At 37.6% G+C, this 27,674-nt stretch overlaps 2 protein-coding genes across 8 annotated transcripts in view; one reads left to right on the top strand and one right to left on the bottom strand.

The window, feature by feature from the left end:
* The window catches only part of BMP2K (BMP2 inducible kinase), a 124,126-nt gene extending 109,605 nt beyond the window's left edge, over positions 1 to 14,521 (top strand). For 2 of the 3 annotated variants that reach the window (XM_040480335.1, XM_040480328.1), the window contains one exon: positions 10,875 to 14,521. In XM_040480335.1, the coding sequence (XP_040336269.1) occupies positions 10,875 to 12,307 (1,433 nt within the window). In that variant the 3' untranslated portion in view covers positions 12,308 to 14,521. The remainder of the gene's footprint in view (positions 1 to 10,874) is intronic. The other variant, XM_040480321.1, reaches the window with a different exon arrangement.
* PAQR3 (progestin and adipoQ receptor family member 3) overlaps positions 11,910 to 27,674 on the bottom strand; it is a 28,171-nt gene continuing 12,406 nt past the window's right edge. For 2 of the 5 annotated variants that reach the window (XM_040480345.1, XM_040480363.1), the window contains 3 exons: positions 26,609 to 26,806; positions 23,969 to 24,059; positions 18,031 to 20,787 (listed from right to left, as the gene is read on the bottom strand). In XM_040480345.1, coding sequence (XP_040336279.1) covers positions 20,645 to 20,787; positions 23,969 to 24,059; positions 26,609 to 26,806 — 432 coding nt within the window. In that variant the 3' untranslated portion in view covers positions 18,031 to 20,644. Of the gene's footprint in view, positions 12,338 to 17,859; positions 17,975 to 18,030; positions 20,788 to 23,025; positions 23,193 to 23,968; positions 24,060 to 26,608; positions 26,807 to 27,674 lie in introns of those variants that run through there. The other 3 variants (XR_005792093.1, XR_005792098.1, XR_005792100.1) reach the window with 3 other exon arrangements.

Below are 27,674 nucleotides of genomic sequence, written 5' to 3'. Positions count from 1 at the left end.
AGCTGTTTCAATCGTGCTATTTCTGTTTTTACTAAAGCATTAATTACCAGTATTCACTATAGTGTACTCATAAGAATCGTATTCAAAGCATAGTATTCATTTCCCTCTCAAACCCACACACCCATCCATCTCCCTGAGGCATCATTTTTTTTAACTTTTTCTTTTTTTTTTTTAGTGTTTATTTATTTTTGACAGAAAGAGAGACAGAGCACGAGTGGGGGAGGGGCAGAGAGAGAGGGAGACACAGAATCCGAAGCAGGCTCCAGGCTTTGAGCTGTCAGCACAGAGCCCGACACGGGGCTCGAACTCACAGACCATGAGATCGTGACCTGAGCCGAAGTCAGACACTCAACCGACTGAGCCACCTAGGCGCCCCTCCCTAAGGCATCATTTTAGTTAGTCTGTATACCAACAAAGGATGTGTGGCTCTGTGAATTAAAGTGTGGACTGCCTAATTTTAATAAATACAACTTCTGAAATATATAGTATTTGAAGAATTTTGTTAACATATAGGCTATATTAATTAAGTCACTGAAATTTTAGATTTCTTACATTGCATTGCATTTTTAATTAGGTTTGGTGAACTTAGTCTTCCAAATCTCAGATCTACCTCATGGTTCTCATTATCTAATAGGAGGTTAAATTGAGTTTAGGGTTAGGAAAGCCACATTATTTAGAGCAAATATTTCTTGGGACATAAACTATTAACAGGTTGTCAGTTCAAATGCTAGGTCATTTTATAGTGATGATATGCAGGTATTTCTTATATTTTTAGATTCTAGTAGGTAATTCTAGAAGATCAAGAATTTTGTTGTTTCAGGATGTCAGCAATAATGGCTACCATTTATTGAATTCTCTTTCATACATATAGTGGAGACAGGCTCAGAGAGCATCAATGATCTGGTTAAGGTCAGATAGTTTATAAGTAGGAATCCAGCTCTGTCTGCTTCTAAACTCTCTTCTGTAAATAGCAGCCGAACAAATAAAAATGGTAAGTGGCTTGTTTCAAATAGCAATTTACAATATCACTAACATAATAGAAATGTCAGTTTTACAGCATTTTTAATCTGGCTGGGAAATACTAGCCACAGTTCACAACTAGCATGATTCTCTTTTTATACTCAAGCCTTGTCACTTGGCCTGTCTTCAGAGAAACAGCACAGATTTTGATAAAGCCTTCTAATCCACTAATCCTTGGGCCTGGAATGGCACATTGGTAGGAAATGATGGCAGGCAGTGTGCTACCAATTCAAAGTGAGCTTTAAAGTCTTATAGCCCCTCCCTTGTACCCGAAGTGATGAGACAACAGAAGGCATGTAATTACAATAGCAGTTTCAAGCCATTCATCCTCTATAATCTGATAGCAAAGGAAAGAACATCAAAATAAAATTTCCTTGAAACTGGAAGCTTCTTATATGATTAAAAATGTACCACCTGTTTTATAACTAAAAGCTGTCCTCTGAAAGATGGAAACCTGATTAGAAGAGTGATAATATGAATAGTATGATGCAGACATGCCCCCTCTACACCTTTTTTAACATTTTCTAAATATTTTGAATTTTTTGGTAATGTTTATGAAGGTTCATTTATGTGATTCAAGAATACTTTATTTGCAATATTTCTTTAAAATAGGATACCATAACAAATATGTGAAAATATTAAAACTGACTACAAATTTTAGCTTTTGAGTTTGAAATCTTCTCTTGGACTGTGCAAGACTATGTCTTTGAAATTTTAACATCTGGAAATTTCTTTTTATAAAAACTCAAGCATGGAATGGATAATTAATTCATGTTCTTAAGTTCATTTGGTGAGTTAGGCCTGTTCTTTAGAACTCCCAGTTGTTTTTACCAGGTTACTCATTTTCCAGATCACTAGAATCAGGATTAGTAGGTGAGTTTCACAACTGTTAAAGTGAATGATAAGCTTCTTGAAGCCAGGAATTGCTTTATTTATCTTTGTATGCCATACAGTACCTTGATGAATGAGTTCATTACTTTAGTAATCTAATGTAATCTCTCTTTTCACATGCACACACACACACACACACACACACACGTGACCTAATATTTAATGAGCTTTTACTAAATAAAATGAAAATTATTTAATGTTTAGCTCTGTCAGGTAAGTTCCATTATTGTTCTTATTTTATAGATGATGAAATTGAGGCTTTTTTGGATGTTTATCTTTTGTGCATTTTGTAAAGTTGAGTATTCATTCATTTGGTGATAAAGTCTTATAGTATTTCTAGAGCTTAAACCTACAGACTGTAAAATACTCAACACAAGATACTTACTGTACAGTTCAACAAAACACTGTTTGCTGAAGTAGAAACAGTATGGTGCTTTTTTTTTCTTTCTTTAATTCTTAGACATAGCTTTGTAAAAGAGATGCAAAAGAAATTCAAGACAAGTCTGTGGTTGTATTTTGTCGGGGGTTTATTATAAGCTATATTGAATATTTGCTGGTGATGATATTCTACTGGTAGTTTAACTGAGGAATTTACAGATGAGAGTTTTAAGCTAGTGTCATCAGCAGAGAAGTCAATATGGCCTTCATGTGTATAGCCTTAAACTTGGCAAGTTATTCAACTTTTTCCTCATTTCAAATTCGTCATGTATAAAAAGACTACATCTCTAAAAATCCCTTCTTGTTTTTTGTTTTAATATATAGTTGAAGCTATGAAATAGGATTAAGGTCACCAAAAGAAAGAAATGGAAAGAGAAAAGGGAAAAGCCAAGTCATGAGCACCGGATAGTAATAATATCTTTGAAATGGTAGGAAGTTGTGACAATGATCTGACATGGAGAGATCAAGGGAACATTTCTGAAGATGTAGTTAATAAGGTTGAAGGGGAAAGATCATAGCAAGCCTTACAAAAGCACGTTTACACTAATGTGGGAGCCTAATGGTGGGGCGTTAAGAGAGACTATGAAAAACCCTTGGCACAGCATTTGTGCACTTGATGGTATTAGTTACCATCCTCTCTGATTAATTTCTCAGTACCAGTGGAAGCATATGGCAGGCCCCATAAATAATCATAAAATGATGGCGTTCTACATCAGCAATAATAATCCAGCCCTTTACTGAGTACGTACAACATGCCAGTGGTGTTGTACGCACTTCACTTGTGTTCGCACTTTAATCCTTGCTGCAACTCTCCGAAGCAAGTACGATTGCTTTCCCTACTTTACAGATGGAGAGTTAGACAGGAATGCAGGGTTCCAAGTCATCAAAGGACACTTTCATTTCGTATCCTCTGCCAGTGAAGGAAGGGAAGTATGCTATATATTTTTATGTAAATAGTTACCAAATGGTCCATTTGGTATTGAGATATTTAGTAAATGCTTTTTACGGACAGTACTGAATAATTGAAGCACTGTTTTAGTTAGCTCTGAACTATTATCTTAAAATTGTATATGATGTATAGTAGCGAGTGAGAATAACTTTAATCAGCAGAATTTTGTGTGTAAATAAGTACTAATTCTCTTGACACTTTAGTGATTTCCATTGTTGTAACTTTTTTCCCCAACACTTTACTTGGAATTTCCCTGAGAGACCATTTATGTGACATACAAGAGAATTTAAGACTTCATAACCCTTTATGGCTGTTCTTAATAATGTATCCAGATCTACACCATCTTAGTCATTCCCTTCATTTTCAGGATTTGGCTCTGATTGGATTCTGGCCGTTTGCAGCAATCAGACCAACCTCAAAAGATAAGGATCACTCAAAAAGCTGTAATTTTTATAGTTTGTATTTCAAAGACACAAAGCAGAAATAATATCCTGACCAGAAGCCATCAAAATATTCTACTTTTTTTAGCTTGAGAAGAAAGCCCTACTTAGAGCCAAAAATAAAAGTTGGTCAGTGTTCTCTTTTGAGAAAATTTACAGTATTTTACCAAAATCAATTAATAGAAAAAGGTAACTGAGGTATGATCCTGGGCACATATTAGAGATTTATTTATGCTTTAACTACATGTTCCTAGTGCTTATTCTAAATACTATAGCTCCCCTTCCACCCACTTGAAAAACAGCCATTTTTTTAATGTTAATAATACACATCTCTACAAATATAGGGATTATTAGGATTTAGGATATATTGGATTATAAGGAAACATATTTAGGCTATGCTTTTGGGAAATTAAGCAGTGAAATAATCCCGATTTAAATTTCATAGTAAATCACATGTGGAATATTTGCTGGAATATTGCTGGAATCACATGTGGAATATTGTTACTGGAAGATGCAATCTGGCCTTGGGAGCAAACAGTAGGGATATCTGAATTCTTTTTGTTTAATTACAAGAATATGTTTAGGCAAAGAAATAGATTTTAACAGTTGATGGCACTTAGCTATGAAGTCACATTTTAAAGTATTATGTATTATTGTACAGTTGATAACCAACTTTACAGCTGGTAGTAATTATTTTCACTGTCTTTTGTGCCTATGGAGTAGGACTAAATCCTTAGAATATATTGAAATAATTTTTAATTTTCTATAATTCCCATTTCTTTCTCAGTTCGTGTATAGTTTCACAGTGAAGAGGGGACGATGAAGTAGGTCAGTTTTACTGCAGAAAGTGAAGCCTTATTTAGGATTGCTGTAACTTCCAGCCTGGAATTTAACTTTTCCTGAGTAGGTGGTGCTGGGGGAAGATGACCGCATGTGTTTAAATTGTGTTTTTATGATGCTTAACATTTACGTTGCTCTTAGTATGCTGCGTATGATTCTCTTGTGAGAATGTGGGACAAAAAGGAATTTGGATAAATATCCTTGTTTATTTTTAGTATTATAAAGGGGAGACCAGTAAAGAAATAAAACCAGTCTGTTTATAACAACAGAAAACTTCCCCAGTTGCCCATACTCTTCAGGGATGTAATCTGAAACCACAAAGATGGTATACGTAGATCGTTGTGTGTGACTTTTCTTGGTCTTTTTGAAAGCAGTTTTTTCAAATTCTTATATTATGTACCCAACTACAGCTATTTAAAAATCAGGGATATAGTTTCCAGGATTCGGTATGCACCCTTGTGTGTGGATATACATTTGTTTGCCTTATTTTTTTTTGGCCATTTTTTAAAAAGTAATCTCTACACCTGGTGTGGGGTTGAACTCATGACCCTGAGATCAAGAGTCATGTGCTCTCCCCACTAAGCCAGTCAGGTGCCCCTTTTCTGGCCATTTCTAAAGTGGGCCTTAACTCTTCTTGAATTAGCCATAGAATTGCACTTGTCTCCGCCTCCCTTGTGTTTAGTTTCACTGTCAAGCACTGAGTCCAGAAAAGATGCTAGAAGGTTGGAATGTGGTGGATGAGGTAATTGAGTGTAGCCTTGTTCTGGAGGTGGTGATGATAGTTTACTATGGAGTGTTCATTTTGTGTTGGGCATTCTTCAGTCTTTTCTTTACAACAGTCCTAAGAAGAAGAACCTATTATTGTCATATTATTCTCTTGTAATATGATATTTTATATATTTTCTCATGTGTGAGGGTACAGACTAGAGTATTTAGCTATGATCTTGTCAGAGATTGTCACTGGGTTAACTTTATTAGTTGTGTATTGATTATGTATAATGAGGGAGTAACAGTAAATCCATAAAGTGAAATTGAGAGGAGAATGTCCTTTTTTTTTTCCCCCTCTCAAGGAAAAAGTGCATGATCATGGTTCTATTTGAAATGCTGAAAAGCTCGAAACAACCCAAAAGTTCCATAGGTAAATGTTAAATCTTAAAATGTTCTCTATACAATATTTTATGCTTCAGAATTAGTAGTGACTATATTGATACCTGTAAAGATGCATTTAAAATGGTAAATGAAAAGCCCCACAAATTTATATTCACACTGACAATCTAAAAAATAGACCTATATATAGCACTTTATTACCAAGAAATCTGTATCTCTGTGAATACAACTTTGAGAAGCAGACAGTGCAGACAGAATGAGTAGGAAGTGACAGTTGTGTTTTGGAAAGCACTAGTGGCCAATTGGGTAAAGGAAAACAGTTAATTTAGAAGACTGGGATTAAAATAGAAGAATAGCAAAAATAAAGTTGGGGCGCCTGGGTGGTTCAGCCAAGACTTTGGCTCAGGTCTTGATCTCACGGTTTGTGGCTTCAAGCCCTGCGTCAGGCTCTGTGCTGACAGCTCAGACTCTGTGTCTCCGTCTCTGTTTCTCTGTCCCTCCCCCACTCATGCGTTCTCTTTCTCTCTCTCTCAAAAATAAATAAACTACCCAAAAAAAGGTCAATCAAAGGACTCTGTCCTTTTAAATTTTGTAAATTGTCTTTGTTAAATTTTCCAGAAAATCTTTAGGAATGACACTCTGTGCCCTAGAAATGGAATTTCCCAGAGAAATTGTAGAAGTAGTATTTTCCCAGAGTGCATTTTGCAAAATTGTTTATGAAGTTAATAGTGTTACTTGTGAATACAAGTGTTTGTAGTGAAGCAAATTTGGGAAATCCTGGTTTCATAAGATTAAGCAGATTCTTTTGTGTAGGACTTACCAGCACCCTTAAGGAGCATTTTCCAGGTGGAGGCACATTATATAGTGTAGCATTTTATAAACTCAGGTACCTGGGACCGCAGAGCTGTTTAGTTCTTATTATAGGAATAACGTTCTGCAGAATATACTTTAGGAAGCATTCTGGAGTGTTGCTGGAGGTGTCCATGAGCAGGCATGAGGGGGTACACATTGTGGCTCTCTCTGGATGGGTAAGGAGCTTGAGGTAGTAAGTTAAACTGTATCTTAGAGGAACTGTCCCAAAGCGAGGAATGATTATAAATCTTTGCTGTTACATTTTTTGCTTTTGAATAAAAATTCATGAAAATGAATTCTACAGCTAATCTAAAAGTAATCTTTGTTTTTAATGTCAGAAGTAAGCTCTATGGAGGAGAAGTCAAACTTGAGAATCTGCATTTGATTTGGTTTTAATCTCTTAGGATCTAAGATAAGCCTATTATAAATTTGTAAAGATACAACATTTAGCTCTTGGCTTGTTCCATAGAACTGGCAGATGAATAATGGATGAAGATTATTATACTTAAGTAGAACCTGATGGAATTCTCCGTGTCTTCTTTCCTCCTCCTCCTCAGCCCTACTCCTCACTTCAAGGTTGCCGACAAAGTGCATGTGCCAGCCAGAGCCAGTGGCCTTTGTCTGTCCTCAGCTCATTGCAGCTCTCTGCCTCACCCAGCCCAGTTGTCTACTCTGTCTCCGGAAGCACTCCTCTCTTGGCTTCTGTGACATTGCGCTCACCTGGTTTTGGGTCCTTCTCTCCGTACTCTGCATGTAGCTTTGTAGGTTCCTCTGCTTACCTCCAAATGTATTAGACCTGAGGGCTTAGTGTTGGGTCCCCTTTTCCTGCTTTGTACTCACTTCCTAAATGATTTCCTTCAGACTCGTAACCCTCTCTACTTACCCCTCTGGAGGTGAGGACTCCCAAATCTCGTCTCCAGTCAAAAACTAACCATTGTACTTAAATGCTTCACAGGTAACTCAAACTTTGTGTTCAAAACTAAATTAAAAAAAAATTTTTTTTTAATGTTTATTTATTTCTGAGACAGGGACAGAGCATGAGTGGGGGAGGGGTAGAGAGAGAGGAAGACACAGAATCCGAAGCAGGCTCCAGGCTCTGAGCTATCAGCACAGACCCCGATGCGGGGCTCGAACTCACGAACTGCGAGATCATGATCTGAGCTGAAGTCGGACACTCAACCGACTGAGCCACCCAGGCGCCCCAAAACTAAATTCTTGAAATCTTCCTCTACTTTCCAACTTATTCTTTACTCACTCTTCTGTCTGCATTAATGGCGCTACCATCCTTCCAGAGTTTCCCTCCTCAATCTCTAATTCTTCACTTCTACTTGCCCAGCCCCCACTGTCATCCAGGCCACCAGAATCTCTGGCTTTATTTCTACAGTTTCCTCTTCCCTGATCTCCTCACTTTTATACCTCTCTCTTCAGCCTTTTTTTCTACCCAGTGGTCAGTTATGTTTCAAATACAAATCTGAACATGACACCCATTTTAAATAAAGCCTTGTAATGCCTTCCCCTTTACACACTGAACTTAGCACAAAATCCAGACTCCTTATAATGGCCTTAAAGGGACGTTCACAGGTTGGTCCTCCCCCTCTCTTTCCTACCTCATCTTGTATGGTAGTCTTGCCACTGTACTCCAGCTACACTGACCTATTTTCAATTCCCCAAACATGCCAACTTCTTTCTGCATTGGCCTTCACACATGCCATAGCTTTTCCTTGGAGCAGCTTTTTGCCTGTCCTTTGCATAGCTGACTCATTTTCACTGTTCAGTCCTAACCATCCTCCTTAGGGGAAGCCTTTGCTGACTGTAGGTTTATGTATCCCTCCCCCCCCCCCCATGACTTTGCACCACTGCTCTGTTATTTCAGAGAGCCCGTCACAATTTGTTTATTTATACTCTGTCTCCCACACTTGATTATAAACTCTTGAAGGCAGAGACGGTACTTATTTTATTCATTAATGTATGATCAGCATATAGCATGTAGGAAAGTGCCATATAAAAATGTATTGTTAAATTAAAAATGCAGTGACTGAATGTAAAGAGTTCATTTTTTTATGTTACTTTATTTATTGTATTCTGAGTATACTGAGTATGTGTCTATAGCCATGAGTTCAGAGTACTCACTTATTGTTTCATTCAACAAATACTGATTCAACAGTTGCTAGGGTAGAAAGGAATGATAAATGAGGTAAATGATAAACAGGACTGTGTCTAAGAGCTCATAATTAAGTAGGGAAAACAGACAAGTAAACCAATAATTATAATACAGTACAGTAGCTGCTACAATTTAGGCTTGTACTGAGTTCATTAGGACCCCCAAATATGGGTATTTTTCAAGGGGTGTCTTTGAAGGGCTCTGGCATGGAATATAGCCAGGACCACTAGGCAAGTCAGATAGGAGTAGGAAACTAGAAGGATGTTTTTACCAAGAGGTTGTATGAGATGTTAAAACAGCAGGAAACCCAAATCTATTAGGTTCCGCAGTTTATGATAGCAAACATTAAGAGATTGGATAGCAAGATATCTCAAAAACTTTTTAAAAATTTGAATCTGTTCCTGAGTTTGAGTAGGGACAAGCTGGGTGTGGCGATAATGAAGAATACCCATGAAGAATACATCAGGGTCTGAGGCTAAAGATGTGGTAGGACAGAATCCAGATTGAGAAGGACACCCTGTGCTAGGCTAAGGGTTGGGACTTCAGAGAGCCCCTGAACAGTTTTAAGCTGAGCTATGTAATGTTTCAGAAAAGTCATTCTGGTGGCACTGGAGAGGAGCGGTCTGATGGACATGTACTGGAGACAGACAGACAAGGATAGAGGAAATGAAATAGACAACTGGCAGAGGAAGAGGAAGGAACAGATACAAGAGAATTTAAAAACACTGGTGAGGAAGGAAGATGATTTCCAGATTTCTGCTGATTTGCAGAACTAGTTGACAGAAGTATTGTTCATTAATTCAGAGGAAAGGGTGAGGAGCACATTTTAAGAGGAACGATACTCTTTTGAATTATTGAATTTGAAGTAATGGTACAATACATATTCCTAACTATTAGATGACTAAGTATTCATGGTCACTATTAGAGATTCAGTCATGATGGTGTATGTGGCAATTAACATACAACTATTTAAGACCATGGGAAGACATGCAGAGGAAAAAAGCCAAGGACAGAATCCTGGGGAACATACATGTATACAGAGATGTTAGTGAAAGAGAAGTCTCTACAAATATGACCAAGAAGGAACAGTTAGAGAGGTGGGAAGACAACGGTGCTGACTTTCAAAGAGAAGGTAAGAACTCAGAGGTGTCATATACCATAGGGACCATGATAGTAACAGGAGAGTAATGGTCCTTCCATTGTAAGCTGATTAGTTTTCTTGGCTACAGAGTATACTTCCAACCCTAATTATTTTGAAAATATCTGATCTTAGTCAAAGGAAGGGAAGGGATGATTGGTTATGTGGTTGCATCAGTTCAGATTGATCCCTCCCTCTGGAAAATCCATTAAATACACTACTGTATTGGGAGGGCATTATATTTTCATGTAACAAATACACTCTTTGTTATATACCAGACATTGAAATTGTAAAGCACTATATTTATTTGATGCAGTTTCACTACCCATCATACAGTGAACATACTGATAGTTTTTTTTTTTTTTAAGATAGCATGCTTTTAATGTAATGTTTAGTAGTAAAGATATGACAGTTAAAGGAATATAGGTCATCTTGAGAAGGCAGGTGTCCTTGGTACACTCTCACTCAGTTCAGTACCCAGTCCTTGGCTTTGATCAGATTGTGGGGATGCACTCATGTTAGCCTATCTAATAAGATACTCGTTTATAAGGAAACCAGAATGCTAATTAAAAAAATTCCAGTGAAACATCTAACTGAGCAGACAAGCTATTCATGCTTGTTGATCTTTTTTGGGAAAATTTTATAATGGAGTAGAAATACAAGCAGGTAAATGTGGGATTCTGAGTAGAGGCGATTCGTTGAATAATCTTATTTTGAAGGTGAAGAAAATTGGTCTGTGTTCTATATTCAGAGTCCTCTTTGGGTACTGTAACTAAAACTTAGCTGGCATTGAGGGCCTATGATAGGTGGTGTGTAGGGTACAGAGACCAGGAAATCTCTCTGTGCTAGAGGACTTAACCATCTAGTTGAGGACAAGTGCATTCCCTAAGCCTAATGACCAAAGAATTGATGCTATTTCTTCCTCTAAGCGAACTGGTATGAGGGATTTGTAATGCCTCGTGTTAGTGCATACTGTTCAGTGCAAATGGTTCTTGAAATGTACTAGAAAGCTATAATAATTTTTCTTTGAACCTTCAGGTTCTCCGGAAAAGAAAACTGAACATTCATCTACGAATCAAGAAAATAGTTCTGCAGACCCTATCAAGAATAGAAAAGCAAGTCCAGTATCTAAAGACCACCGGACTGGAAAGAAAACCTCAGAGAATTCACTGGTACAGGGTCAAGTGCAAAAGCGGAATGATGAGTCTGAAAGTGATTTTGAGTCAGATCCTCCTTCTCCCAAGAGCAGTGAAGAGGAGGAACAGGAGGATGAGGAAGTTCTTCAGGGAGAGCAGGGAGATTTTAATGACGATGATACTGAACCAGAAAATCTGGGCCACAGGCCTCTCCTCATGGATTCTGAAGACGAGGAAGAAGAGAAACATAGCTCTGATTCTGATTATGAGCAGGCCAAAGTGAAGTACAGTGACGTGAGCCCTGTCTACAGAGACAAATCTGGCAGTGGATCAGCACCAGATCCCACCGACACACTTCTCACCCCAACCCGGTTACCCTCCGTTGGAGTGGAGGCTCCCAAACTGGAATTTGATGTGTTCGGCGCTGTCCCCTTCTTCGCGGTGCGTCCTCAGCAGCCTCACCAAGGAGAGAATGAAAAGAACTTCTGTCAGCAGACCCTGTGTCCTGCTGTGGGTCTAGAGCAGGAGGAATTTGACGTATTCACAAAGGCACCCTTTAGCAAGAAGGTCAGTGTACAAGACTGCCATGGAGTGGGTCCTGAGGCACATGCTCTCCCTGGTGGCCCCAAAAGTGTAGATATATTTGGCTCCACTCCATTTCAGCCTTTTCCCACATCAACAAGTAAAAGTGACAGCAGTGAGGACCTTTTTGGGCTTGTGCCCTTTGAGGAAATAACTGGGAGTCAACAGCAGAAAGTCAAGCAGCGGAGCTTACAGAAACTGTCTTCTCGCCAAAGGCGCACCAAGCAGGATCTGTCCAAAAGTAACGGGAAGCGGCATCATGGCACGCCAACCAGCACAAAGAAGACTGTGAAGCCTACCTACCGCACTCCAGAGAGGGCTCGCAGGCACAAAAAGGTGGGCCGCCGAGACTCTCAAAGCAGCAATGAATTTTTAACCATCTCGGACTCCAAGGAGAACATTAGTGTTGCACTGACCGATGGGAGAGACAGAGGGAACGGCCTGCAACCCGAGGAGAATCTGTTGGACCCCTTTGGTGCCAAGCCCTTCCATCCTCCAGATCTGCCATGGCACCCTCCACATCAGGGCCTGAGTGACATCCGTGCCGACCACAACCCCGTCCTGCCTGGGCGGCCACGACCGAGTTCTCTGCATGGCTCATTCCATAGTGCAGACGCGTTGAAAATGGATGATTTTGGTGCCGTGCCCTTTACAGAACTTGTGGTGCAAAGCATCGCTTCACATCAGTCCCAACAGTCCCAGTCAGTTGAATTAGACCCCTTTGGTGCTGCTCCATTTCCTTCTAAACAGTAGATACTTCTGACGGACTCTTGGCATTAACTCCTGTTTCAAAAAAGTATGAATAGTTTTATGAATTTGAAAGAAAATTTATTTGTATAGCTCTTTATATCATTCATTCTTACAGGTCAATCAGAATAGGTGATTTTTAAATAAACCAAATAGTAAAAGGAAGCATCTCCACAGGGTAGTGACTTCCCATCTCTTCCACACAGGAGGAGCTCAACTGTTAGCTCTACCCCAGGTTTCGGCCACCAGATGTGACTGCACGGACATCCAGGGGAAGAACGTGCCGCCTTTCCAGTTGTGGAGCCACTGAAAAGGGACTGGAAAGGGGTGGCATTATTTTTATAACAGGATGTCACTTGTGTGTTCATTTCCCAGGCTCATGTCAGGATCCAGCATTTAAAACTAAGGTTATTTGTACATACATAGGTTGCATTTGTGGATTTTTTAAAGGTCTCTTCTGATTTCCACACAGTAAAAACAAACTCTGGTTCTCCTCAAGAATTGGAATGTTATTATCTGGAGAGAGCAGAAATTTCAGTCTTTACACCTTTCTCAAAGAGCAGAGCCAGAAGTAACTGTTGTGCCTAAAACTGTTTCCTTTTAAAAAAAACAAGTGCCATTAATAATGGAATATCTATACAGAAGCCTAGAACACAAACTAAAGAGTAGTAGCTGACGTGTGGAAAATGTAAAAGAAAACAATACAGAAGAGAGAAAAAACCTACTTCAGGAACACTTGATAATTGTTTTTGAGTGGCTTCTTGTTCACAACTTTTACTGTCATGTCCCTAATAAAGCAGATTGTTGGAAAAATGGGGAGTGAGGACAAGGGTTGTAGTGAAATTTTACTTGAGGAAAAAATTATGTAGCTGAAACCCTGAGTTTTTAAGACGTTTACAGCGTAAAAATCATGTTGCATCTAATAATGTACTTTATTAAATTACCACCTTCACCAAATAGTCCCCAAGTCGTGAGCAGCAATTTTCTAGGTAGGTTGGGAGGGTGGAGTAGTTTTAATGAAGTGCACAGAACAGTGAAACCCATGAAGCCTTATAGGCAGGACGCCCGCATCCTGCTGTAAGTACCTCTGCACTAGTACACAAGATCTTAAAGTGGCTAGACGGTATTAGACGAGGAGGAGCTAGCCTCTCAGTTCTGCTAGTTGATGTGTCTCTGGTGAAAAGAACACAGCTACCAAATTGCCTTTTTTTTTTCCCCCCACCACAAATCCTAATTAGAAACTTGACATTTTATAGAAATTGTTTAAGAAGATAGAAATTATATGAATTACTGTGAATACAGTATCTGTGCTTCCTGTGTCTCCAGCTCTTTTAAGTTATAATGAACTGGCCTTCCCTATCAACATCTACAAGTTTCTAGAACCGTTAAAGCTATGTACAAAAAGGAGTGGAAACTCTTATTAACCGGCACTCTCCTTGATTGCTGTATTTTAAATGAGCTTTCTTTGAACCCAATTAAATGAGTAATCTTATCTTAATTCTAGTACCCCAAATGGGATGAGCTGTTTGTCTGTTTTCTCAGTTCTAAACTTGGAAGGAAGCAAAGTATGTATGTAACTATATTCATTTTTTATTTTTTAAATCAGATATAAATTTGTGGACAAACAGGGAAGCAATATGTGAATCTCCATGTAGCAGAGGCAGACCAAGCATTATATTACTGCTTAAGAGTTGTATTTTTAGAGCCCCAACTGCACCAATTACTTGTCCTTGTGCCAAAGGCAAATATTATGTTTGCACCTTTTTTTTTCCCCGATTCTCAGGTTGATTAATACTGCTAATGCAAATGCTCAAGTAGATGTTTTTCAAAACTTTACAAAGTAGACTCAAGTGATACTTTCTTTTAAAAGTGAAGAGTTGATGATTACACATAGTAAATTCATGAACTACAGTAGGTTTGTATCAAACAAGAATTTTTTTATGAAAATTTGTTGGTTGATGTGTACACAGTATGCTTTGACTATTTTAGTCTTTGGCCTTGGTCTCTGCTAGACCTCATAATGAGTTTCATAATTTAAAAGGGGGTAGTGGATGAATTAATGTAGTCTCCTTGGGATGTAAACATGAAATACTTCTGTCTGATATTGAGGCCTTGCTTACACTTGCTTTTCGATACACTGCATAATTTTAAGTGATCTGGACACTGATGTAGACACTTTGGGCTTATAAAATTGGATAAATTCTAAGGAAACAATTGTGACATTGTTTAAAATATTTCCATTCTTATGTTTATTATATCACAGCCCAGTGACTTTCCTCTTTTGAGATGACAGCTCAGAGGAAACAACAGGATTCAATTAGGGGACCCGATGGGATAGAGATGGGGAGATTCCTTTGTGCCGAAGTAAAGGCATTTTCCCAAGGAGTACAGGATTAGGGTTATTTTCCATCACGTCCTCCCACTACCGTTAGGAGATGCCCAGGTAATTCCCTTAGGAGAATTCTGCGAATGGAGCTCCCAAGGTATGTCAAAGAGCCTAACATATACCTGGGACACAGCATTCAGTAAACGTTTGGGATCGTCCAATTCTTGTTTAAAAGAAGGAAAGTTGAAATTATTTTCCTGTTATTAATCAGGTGTCCTCTGTGCTTCTTTTGTATGTAAAATAGTCATAACTAAACCTGTAATACTTGAACATCACTAAGGGAAGTAAATTGTGAAGCTAGCAAAAATCTGAGGCCAAAGTTACTTCTATCCTAACAGCTTTAATAATGCTTGTTGATTTTGAATAATCGTTTTAAAAGTGGACCATTTGCTTAATTATTTTAATATGACTTCAGCACAATGTTAGTGTTAAAGATCAGTTTTTTATGGCTTTAAAGAATGTATCTGCTGAGACACATAAGTTGCTTGGTGTATTAGGCGGAGGAGGAAAGGGTATATAGGCTGGATGAAAATTTAACTGACTACAATATTTATTCAGAAGTATCAATAGGGAAATTGTGTAATTCTCCGACTGACCCACCCCATCCCTGCGCGCGCGCGCGCGCACGTGTGTGTGTGTGTGTGTGTGTGTGTGTATGTGTGGGCACAGTAAGGACATTATTTGGAATTGTAGATAGACACACCTTCTGATCCCACCCTGTTTAGTGTTTAGCAGTGATAGATTGTCGTCATACTGCTGGCGGAAAATAGTAAGGTGGAGCCCACTCTGCTGCGCATCAGGCAGAGCAGTTTTCTTACTATTCGGCCACTCTGCTTCATTTATTTTAGGTTTGGGTACTTCATTTAAGCATTGCTAGAAGGTACACAGGTATTAATATCACTGGTTCTGAGGAGTTTGGGTACATTTGTCTTAATACGTGTAGAATATACAGTACTTTTTCTTCCTTTTAGCAAAATTCCTCATCATTTTTAGGTCTCATACTGAACTGACATATCTACTGTGAGAATAACAAATGTTTGAAAACTTTTATACATGGAGGTGTTTATATATTGAGAAAAATATATACACACACATGCATGCACATGTCACATCTCTCTGCTGTGGAGTTAATGTGAATTTCTCATTTTAAATGGAATTGCAACCACAATCATTAATACAAGAACATTCACTCCTAGGGAGGTGTTTTACAAAAGCCACTAAACGAAGGAGGTAGGCAGATGAAAATGCCAAGGGTTATCATTTGGGTTTTTTTTTTTTTTTTAATTTAAAAATCTATTGTGCTACTTTTGAAAGAATTGTTTTTATTACTACGCTCTTTTTGTGATGGAAAGGTCATCTAATAGTAAGTGTTATAGTAATAGCTACTTTTTAAATTGCTGGCAAACAGCTTTAAGTGCACTTTCTTTGATTACACTTCCATTTTTTGTTAAACTTGAATTTTCTGAAGCCTTTGATGTACCACTAAGCAAATAACTTTAATAAACCTGATTTATGTGTTTATTATATTTCTAATTGTTACCAAACATACTTTCTAAAGTAACTTCAATCCTCAGATATAGCTGGGAAACTGAGATAGAATCAGTTGCTTTTTTCTTTTTTTCTTTTCTACATCTAATTAAGCACTAACTGATTTTACTGCTTTGTTGCCTTTACATTGCTTATTCTTATTGACTGAATTCTGTCCCTCATTCACTTTGTTTTGTTTGAAATTTAAAATTATTTTCTTACTGTATTTATCATACCTATTGTTTTAATAATCTGCTTTCTTTAAATGCAATAAATCCCAAATGGATTGCATATTCTTTATAATTAGTGACTTTGGCGTTTTTCATTGTTTGTCATAAATGTTTTGGATGTAAACTTCTATTCAGTTTTCTTTTATTCACACTACAGACATTAAGCACCTATCATGCTCCAGCTAGTAGAATAGAAAAGGGAAAAGGGATTAGATCTCAGTCCTTAGGGTAAAGCTCACAGTGTAATTCAAGAAAACCTGTTGTGACCTAGCATTTTTGCAGCAAAAAACACCACATAGCACAATTTGTTCAGGCATTACAATTACTGATAATTATAATGAAGGTAAGGCAAAAACATGACTTTGAACTAGCTTTTGAATGTCTGACATTGTTTTTGCATTACGTATAATTTACTTAAGCTCCTTAGAAACTGGTAACATATAGAATTTAAAAACTCTTTGGTTAAATAAGATACTGTAATCCTTGATTATGTCAGAAAAGAGGCTTTGGCATGTTAAAGAGAAAACCTATTTATTGGATTGGTGGACTAAGTTTGGTGTTAAGATCACATTATCTTACATATTATTCCATAGTCTTTAGATTGGTGGCTTGTGGAAAGATCCATTTTATTATGAGCTGTTTTGGATGTAGTGAGATTTATCTAAAGTTATGTGGAAAAATAAGGACTTTGTGTCTTTTTAATAAATGGCACACAGTGTGGATTGTACTACTGTTCAAATTCAGTTATAGTTAACTGCTTTAGAGAAAAGTCTATGCTGCAATTAGAGCTATTTATTTTGAATAGCTTATCCCTTTTTAAGGAAGTCCAGCTCTGGCATCGTGTGTGGGATGCAGGTAATTATTCTCATATTGAAGGCACGAGTTTTACATTGCACATTTAAAAATAGTTCGCTTTTGCTTCAGGTGATTGGCACTATTGAAATTACATGTATGTTCTGTAGTGTTTTTGATCCCAGACATATAAAGCAGCACTAGAGCTTTGGTGACAATAGCATTCCTGCCCTCCATGGATGGAATTTTCACTTTTCACAAGAGACCCCTGCTGCTGGTAGCTCTCCCTCATGAAAGTGTTTCCTTAAAGGTAGTTGCAGTTTTGGCTCCTTATCTCACCACCTCCTCAGAAGTCTGGTACAGAATTTTGGGGGACACTGGTATCCAGTAGCATCTGTACCTCTTTTTAATACAAACATAGTAATTGTGATAATGCATATAAAAGACTTGTGTCCCTCCCCTGGTGGCTGATTCTTCACACATTTTGGCAGGGATGGGATTACCCAGAATGATGACTTCAGGTGGATACAGACCTACTCAGCTCAGCAACTGGCAGGGATCCAGAAGTGTAGACTTTGCCCCTTCATGTTTAGTACAGGGCAAAGATATCTCCAGGTAGGTACCTGCCAAATGGAGTTGCACACCTTTATGCCAGTCAGTCACAATCTTCAAATCGGTTACTTTGTCCAGGTGGGATGCCATAAGATGTGACAGTCCCTGAATTCTTCATTCCTGATTCTAAAATATGATTTTGAAGCTGTTACGTATTATAAAGAATGACAGGCAGCACTTAATATATTTAGTAAACCCAGTTTATTTACATAATACATATTTTGCCATGCAGCTTACTGAATTGCACTCAGTGTCATAACAAAAAAGACAAGCACTATCTTTTGAAAATGGCTTTATATAGAAAGATAATTGCCTCAAATTAGTCAACTACAACCTTATAAATCACTATAGACAATTTAAAACAGCCATGGATAATTTTAAAATGTACTTGTAAAGTCTGTAGGTAAAGAGCTTTTATAGTTTACACACTGTAAAATTAAAACCAGCCTTTTAGTACGGTAGCTGAATTGTGTATTTTTAATCTTATTTTAATAAATCTATAAAAACAAAAATAACTTAAATATACATTATTACAAGGCTCAGATCTGGAGGCAATTTTTAAATAGTTATTCTTTAATGTTAGCAATGTCTTAAAAATTTTGCCAGTAGTGATATGCACACAGTAGGTGGTCAATAAACGCTGACATACAGAAGTGTTTATTAGTTGACAGCAATCCACATTCATTCCCTACTTTATAATAAATATATCATAGTAAAGATAAAATGAGAGCGGATAGCTTTCTTACAGTATTTAACATTTTCATAAAAAGATGAAAGGTTTACGTGGTATACTTCTCCCTACAGTCAGACCTGTATGCCTTTTAAATGGAAAAAAAAAAAAAAAAAAAAAAAACAAAACAAACCCAAAAAACAAAACAAAAAGTCAAACACAGTATGATCCTTTTATCCATGAATTCAGATGGCAAGGATTAAATAATTCATATACTATTACAAAAAACCAGAAATATTTTTTAAAAATTAAGAGAAAGTGAAACTTACAGTTCAATATGTTTTTATTTTGAGAAGATTTTATAGTAAAAGTGGTATCAGGCCTAAAATAACTAGACTTTTTAAGTATAACTACTCAGTGTATTTTGTTTGGCTAAAATGACAAAACATCTATTTAAAATCAGTATCATGTAAACCCGTAAGAGATGGTTTAGGGAAAATACATCCTATTATCATTACACTAAAGTCTTCTTTCACTTAACACATAGATCAAATCTGTGGCCTTATAAAATAGCCATTTTCAAAGCAGTGTGTTCCATCATCATAATGGGTATAATACAGCACCCTTAGTCTACTGGGAAGATTCTCCTTACTGAGATACTAGCATGGGGAATTTATATTCCAAAAACACTATACTGAAAAGAAATACAAAATTTTACAGATGCATAAACTGAGGCACATTAAAGTAACATTCCTAATACCAGATGTATACGTGGCAATGTGGAAATAAGCTTCACCATCAATCAACACTTCTGATATTTGGTAATTCCAAGGTTCTGAAGATACACCAGTATTCAAAGCAACTCCTGTCAACCCATTAAGAAATCTGAATAATAATTTATATTCCAATGAACAGCATGTTTTTGTGAACGACTGCTTTAAGGAACTTAATTTATACATGACAAGGCCAAAGAACAAGAAGAGTGCTGTATGGTAGGGCAGTGAGATCTATTTTTTAGGTATATATATAATGAGTAAACAATGTTTCAGGCTCAAATATTAGTGTTATCAATACTGTGAGTTGTCAATAAAATGCTAACACATGCATAAACGGAAAGACTAGAGCACAGGTAAACAATCATGTCATCAAATGGGGAATCAGCATGACTTTGTTCTAAGGCTTAAGGTTCATTTCAGGGTCAAGACTGGGCCATCTGGACTCTGTGGCCTTGAAAGTGGCACCCATCTAATTGGGAACCCCCATCCGTCACGAAATTTAGGACTGCAAATTCAGTGAAATTCTTCTACAGGAATTTTGGAACCAAAAATCTGTAATCCACTGGCAAGAGTGCAATTATTATATGGAACTAAATAATATTCTTCAAAATTAAAAGGATTAAATGCTAATAATGTCTTAGTTATTATTAGACCACAGAATTTGTTGCCTGATCATATAATCAGTTTTTAATGTGATTCTTATCCGATGTAAAATGATGCAAGTTCTTTTCTTCTCAAAGCCTCTCTCAAGGGAGGAAAGGATTGAAGTTTTTATTCTAGCAAACCAAAAAATACAATGTTCCTAAGGAGAAGAGAGACTATAGCTAAAGGAAATCATATTTTAAGTGCCAGTTTCTCACAAACCATATATTTAAAGGCTAGTAATTATTCAAAACCAGTCTCCTAGCTTACGTTAAGCATAGGCTATTGCAACCTTCACCTGGTTAGGCACTTAAAACTTGATCAACTACTGTAAATATCTTCTATTAAAGGAATCAAACAGGATGACTCCATTTTATAATGGAGGTGAGCCCTTCCTAAGCAAATTAAGCTGGTGTTAAGTAAAACAAATACTATTTCTATACTGGTTTCACATTCATTGTTATTCAGATGTTTCTTATAAATGCCAACTAATTTTCACTTTCTGTACAAGCAGCAAATTAGTAGTTTTAAGGGCTGTAAAGTAGTTATTATTACAGATCCCCAAGCATATTTTTCCATTTTTATAAAGTAGTACTCATATTAAATAGGAGGAAAAAAAATTACGGTGAATCTTAGAAACAGTGGGGTATACAACTCCCCATTACATATTGCTTAATAACTGAATACAGCAGGTGGCCATACCTGAATTCACAAATGTGAAACATAGTCAGGGCAAGGCTTGCTATGTCTGTACTGCATGACATACACTGTTGACTGATGCCACCAATATAACATCACTACTGCAAGGATATGCCATATTTGGTGGCTTGATCCGAGGTAGTTTAGTTGTCCTAGAAGGGAAGGTAGAGAAAAAAGAATATTGATTTTAGTATTTTGATATTAAAATAAGAATATATTCCTATGTCTGGCCTTGGACATATGGCTTAGCAAAAATATTTTGGCCATCTCAGAGCACCTGGAGAGTAATTCAAACCCAGATGTTTTTAAAAAAGGATGAATTCATATTTTGGTCTAATTTAAGGACATTGGTGAATTTTGGAAATACTATTCCAAGTGTGTTCTCAAATCTAGTTTGGTTAATTTCAGGAATTTGACCTTTTGTCTCCAATGTCTTATACATCTGGATACACACACACACACACACACACACACGTATATATCATGGGTTACATCTGCAAAATGCAATTAGTAATGGCTTCATTAAGTAAGGTTGATTAGTTCATATACAACTTAGAACTATTTCTCTTTGTGCTTAAAGTTTAAATTCCAAGGAGATGAATTAACATATGGGAAGCCTCTTGAAAAATACCAAAATAAAATACAGAGTTATAGAAATTTAAATGTAAGTAACTTTTTCTTACTCATGGTGCTTCTATGGTCATGTAATATAAATATTCTCTAACCTTACCTGTCTTATCAAGAGTAATAGTACACTATATAGATTTTATTTATTTAAATGTTCATTTTTGAGAGAGCTCAAGCTGGGGGTGGGGCATGCAGAGGGGAGGACTGAGGATGTGAAGCAGGCTCTGTGCTGACAGCAGTGAGCCTGAAGTGGGACTTGAACTCATGAACCCTGAGATCATGACCTAAGCCGAAGCTGGATGGATGGTCAACTGACTGAGTCACTCAGGTGCTCCAGTATGTAGATTTTAAAGTTTAAGTCAACACAATCCTTTCCACAGGGGTTTCTACCCTTTTTTTGGTGCCACAGACCACTTTGACACTCCAGTGAAGCTCAAAGACTCATTTTTAAAAGCACAAAATGCAGAGGACTACAAAGAAAATTGATCACATTGTAATACAAGTATGCAGATCCACTTAATTCTGTCCATGGACACCTTTGGTGATCTTTGGACCCAATCAAATATCATTGTGATATTTACATATTTAAAAAAATGTAACTGAGGTGAAAGTAATTTCTTAGGTATACATTTTTTTATTTCACAGTATTCACCCACCATCTTACCACCACTGCACATATTTCTCTCTCTCTCTTTTTAAGTTTATTTATTTTGAGAGAGGGAGAGAGGGAGCATGTGTGTGAGTAGGGGAGGGGCAGAGACAGGAGGAGAGAGAGAATCCCAAGCAGGCTCCGCACTTGCAGGTTGCGGGGTTCATGGTTCAAACCCATGAACCATGAAATCATAACCTGAGCTGAAACCAAGAGTTGGACACTTAACTGACTGAGCCACCCAGGCGCCCCGCACATGTTTCTCTTTACATCCGGGTCATAAATGGGGACTGGCCAGCCAGACAAGGTTTCTAAGCCACTCATTCATGAACGTCTGAGACTATAACTTTTATCTGTAAAGACTTTTTGTCTTGTATGGTCTCCATATGTCCACTGCTCTACTGTGCCTGCACTCCACACATTCAGCTACTTGGGGCACATTTTATGTCAAGCTCACCTGGAAGAAAAGTGACATAACATTTGACCTTTTATAGGTGTCCTCTATTAGGTAACTGGGAACTTCAGATATGAATATTCTAAGGCATAAAAACACTATGGCCATAACTATGTAGTTCAGAAAAATTTCATCATTCAATTTTCTACGTGTACTTGTGATGAAGAAATTAATAATAAAATAATTATTAATAAGGTGATATAAAAATGCATTTTGCCACAACTGTTTTTTGAGGAAAATTCTGCTCTGCATGAAGATGGTCTTCAATTAAGGGACATGTCCTTCTTATGTTACTAAATCCTAACGTTTACACTCAGGTTCTTCTTGGTACTCCACTTTTAAAGCTCAGAGGTGAAAAAACCAAGTACACAGAAGAATGCCTGAGGTTCTGTGATCTATTCTCTAGATCAGGGTTTCTCATCCTTTCTTCTTCCCAACACATATCATAAGTGGCATAATCCTGTCTTCAATTCACTGTGGAAGATTCTTCACCCAAGAAGGAGGGACAAGTCTGCAGTTTGAATTTGAGCCACACACCTACTTCTACCTCCCCGAACCAAAAAAATCACTGCTGTATGCACTTTGTTATTCTCGACTCAAGCCAAAGGTCACCTGGACTTGCATCATTCTGTGCCTTACTAAACCCCATTTTTCACTTACGGGACTGAGGTGGAGGGACGTCATCATAGTAACAACTGCTAACGTGTATTGAGTGCTTACTTCTTGTGAGGAACCTTGCTGAATGGTTCTTGTACATTTTCACACGTAATCCCCACAATAACCCCATGAGGGAAAGTAGTATCTCCATGCTCAGATGAGGAAATGAGCTGAAAAAGTGAAGTAACTTATTTAGCTCATGCAGCTAGTAAGCGGGCAATATGGATTTGAACCCAAGCAGTCTGACTCCAGAGCTAAAGCTCCTGAACAAGCAAATACATGTTTTGGAGAACATTATTCATTCTACCTGGTATCCTGTTAGTTATTTTCTATCAGAAGTCTTTTTCTCTGGACTGGAGGATCAGGGAAATCTTTCCTTCTATTGAGTCACTAGCTTGTGTATATTTTGGGGACATGAAGACCCTTAACTTACATTATTTGTACTGGGTGCCAGGAAGCGGAAATGCAGACTGGTGATCTTTATCTATATTTAGAACCTCATGATGGATATATGGTGAAGTGGTCCTAACCCTGGCTTCTTTTCATTATCATCTTATTTTCCTCTGTCTCTTTTCTTCTTATTTTATGGATCTCTGCATATATAAATTATTTTTTAAGAATGAGTTGGTATATAAAGAAGTCATTGGTAATAGATAATTAGTACTTCACAAAATAAACAGTGGTTGGGAGTCAGAAGAGTCCCAGCTTTGTCACTAGCTCCTAATTGTGAAATGGTAGTGACCTCATCTACTACACTCAACTCGTGGTGAGGAGGAAAGGAAGTCTATGGAAGCCCTTTGAAAGTTAAAGTTTTAGATAACATTGGACAATAGGAGAGCCTTTCTATAACCAATAATACTGAAATAACTTTTGATACTCTGAAACATACACCTCCACCATATATTTAGAATAAAGTCACAAAAAGCACTATAAAAGTGTTACTTACCTGGAAAGTACCGTTCTGGAACTTTGGAAATGTAGAATAGGAAAGCAAGAAGAGCAATCACATACATCACAATTACACGGGGTGCAAAGTCCTGAAAAGCAAAACATTTTTTCACAGATCTTCCTACTATGACCGAATTCCCAATTTACTGTGAATCTAATTCATTGATTAGGTAGAATTCAGAGGCAGAATTGAAGCCCATTAAATCTAAATTGCTTTTGTAGAGAGTATCCAATAATAGAAAACTTGCTCTCAATACTGTAGAAAATAGCCCACAGGAGGGAACAGAGAGTGTCCTAAAGGTTAGGGTAATAAAGGAAGTAGAGCTTGAACATGGCTGAAGGTCCTAAGGACACCCAACTCCACCAACATAGTTTCATGGGTGGAATGCACATGGGGAATGGAGTTATCAGCTGAAGAAGCAAAACACTGAAGATCAGGGACCTGTGGCCAGAAAAGACTGCAGAGGTTTGGCCAAACAATGCAATGTGTTCCACCATCCCAGATAATGGTCCTCTTGAATACTACTATATGAAGCAGTCCATCTCTCAGCTCCACTGGAAAGCTTTCCCTTGCCCTAAGAAAATTACCCAGCTATAATTTATTTTATAACAATTTTGTATATTGTTATCAATTCTGGTTGTAAACCTAATACACCAAGAAGACATTTAAGAAATAGAGACAAAATTACTTCTCTCTACAAATATTTGAGAATTATCAGGGTCCTCCTGAAAACCTACATTCTTAGACTAATGAACATGAGATTTCTCATTCTAGAACACAACTGCAACCTATCCCCAGGATTAGCCCTTCCAGAACTTTTCATTTTTGGTTAAGTCTCTCTCTCTTTCTCCATCTTTTTTTTTTTTAAATTTTGTTAGAGATAGAGAGTGTGTGAGTGGGGGAGAGGGGCAGAGGGAGAGGAGAGAGGGAGAGAATCTTAGGCAGGTTCTACGCTCCATGTGGAGCCTGACACATGTCTTGATCCCATGACCCTGGGATCATAACCGAAATCAAAAGTCGTTCTCAACACAACTGAGCCACCCAGGCACCCCCTCCATCTTTTCAAAAGTATAGCTTATTGGAAAATTTCTCTGGAAGTCTCCCTTCTTCACTGGAATGATCTGTGATCACATTAGATTTCCATCTTTCAGAACCACTATTTTCCTAAACCATATTTCTATTTTAAAATTTCTGAACACAGGAAAGTTCCCATATTTTTCTGAATTTCTCAGAAATCCATTGGCTCAATAGGTCTGGTTCTCTTTCTTTGTCACTATAAGATTACAAGGGATGTGTATACATCATCCCAAATTTTGGCCTCTTCTATGTCAATAACCAGTTATTCATTTCTGGTTAGAATTAAATCTGGAGTTGCATTTCACCATTGTTTTCTTTAACTTATTTTCAAGAAGTAAAACTGTCAGAGAAGTGATGTTTTCATAGATATCAGGATCACTGAGGTTCCTCATCACTACTATCTCACTTTTCTCCTAAATTCCTAATTTTATGAAGAAAACATCACCCTTTTTCTCAAGTTGGCAAAGTGGCCAGATCATATCACTCAATTTGCTATATCACAGAACTTTCTTTCCTCCTTCTTTTCTTTCTTTCCTTTCTTTTTCTCCTTTTCTTTTCTTTCTCCTTCCTTCCTTCCTTCCTTCCTTCCTTCCTTCCTTCCTTCCTTCCTTCCTTCCTCCCTCCCTCCCTCCCTTTCTGTTTTATACCTAAATGCTTTCTACCTGCTGTTACCAACTTCATGCAGTGTGTGTAAAGCCTATTATTAGTTCCCTGGTCTTCTAAAAAAACTAGGATTTTTTTTTTTTTTAATAAAACCTGCATTTAAATCCCCATATTTCAGACAAAGGTCTCACTGCAACAAGTATATCTGCTTTCTGCTAGATTTCTTGGCATACTTACTGATGTTAAAAATTCTTAAATTTATTCTCCAGTGCATATTTAAGGCATTTTTACATGGATCTCTGAGATCTGAAGTCTTATTTCTAATCTCAAGAATACTGAGGAGTTCTCACTGAGCCACTTCTTTAATGTACTCCGACTTGGCCCATAATACCTAACTCTTATAGCTCTTCTTTTACTTCTCAATATAATTTCCTTGATGGGTGGGACATGATCAAATCTTCATCACTAGTTTCAAACTCTGACCTAAATTCCAACCCCATCTCCACCTTTACATCCCACAGGTGCCTCGACTCAACAGGTCCAAGGAAAAAACTTTCCCAGCTCCTTCTCCTCCACAAAAATCCATCAATCAATTCCTCCTAGTTCCAAATTTGCGTTATCAATGGCATTATCTCTGCCCTAGCTGACAAAGCTGGAAACTTGGAAGTCCTCCACTGATAATGACTTGGGTATTTACACACTCAAGGAGAGTTAAGAATATATCGTTTCACAGAAAGATATCGCAGAAAAAAACAGTAGTTACACTTCTTTATCCTGCAAGGCGTACTTCTTTATATAGATATGAAAATTATGGCATCAATATGCAGTTATAAGTATTTTCTCAAATGACACAGACCCACCCACCTGGTCTGATTATAGTACTTTACCCAAAATGAATACAACTGAAAGGACAAAAAAAAAAAAAAAAGAAAAAACCATTGACTACATTCAACCTACCTGTACAATAGGAGCACCGATTCCTCCATTGAGCCAAACCCAGTGAAGAGTTGGGATCACTCCGTATCCCGAAACAGAACAGAAGATGATAGAACGGAGCCTCTGCCACTGCTGGGTGAGGTAATTGGGATGGATCTGTGCGAAGAACACTGCCAGGATCATGGCAAGCACTGTGATCAAGTACACTTGACGCCAGTACTAGAAGGAAATCAAGTGTTAATTGTTACACAAATAAGAGAAGGAAAAGACTAATTCTGGCTTTTACATTATATGTAGAAGACTACTTATGTAGTTTTTTCATTTCTAAACATGATGAACTTCCTTCCTTACAACATTCCTGTTCCATATAACTGTTAGGTTTCTTAGGAGGACAAACCAAATTCCAAAGAGAGCTAGTGGAAACCACACTTACTCATAAAAAAGCATTTTCTGAGTACCTATTATATGCCAGAGACAACTTCAGTCCTGTAGAAACAAAGCTGACTACGACATGGACTCTCTCAGTGAGTGAGCTCATAGACTATGGGAGGGGAGACATAAAGAAATGATTATAATCCAATGACAAGAGCTGTGAACAGAATGTGTGAACACAGAGGAGGGGACAATTGTTACCTAGAGTGGCTAATAAATGCTTCACAGAGGAGATGATATCTAAGCAGGGTCGTGAGGAATTCATATGATTCTGTGGGAAGAGGGAGTTCTCAAGGAAAAGGAACAGAGCATACGGTGGGAAGGTTTTGAGAAGGGAGGCTGAAAGGCAGCGTACTGTGAGGCTAAGTATTTGGAACTGTACCGTGCTGGCACTGGGGGAATGGCAGCGTTAAGAAGGAGATGACGGGCTTGCTTTTCAAAATGACTTATTAGAAATAGAACTCTGACATCAGTGTGAAAAACAAAGAGGTGACAGGAAGCCAACTAGAATATTAATTGGAATAACTGATTCAAAGAGAGAACAGGGGCTTGGGCTCTTGTTGAACAAAGAAGACAGATGTAAGCAGCAGATTCAGGAGACTTTTTAAAAATAAACTAAAATCTTAATGGCTGACTGGATGTGTGAGAGGGCAGT

The sequence above is a fragment of the Herpailurus yagouaroundi genome, unplaced genomic scaffold (genome assembly GCF_014898765.1).
Source record: "Herpailurus yagouaroundi ecotype Mexico unplaced genomic scaffold, PumYag 28, whole genome shotgun sequence".
NCBI classification, from domain to species: domain Eukaryota; kingdom Metazoa; phylum Chordata; class Mammalia; order Carnivora; family Felidae; genus Herpailurus; species Herpailurus yagouaroundi.
Note: the sequence above shows the minus strand (reverse complement) of the source record. Positions and strands in the feature narration are given on the sequence as shown.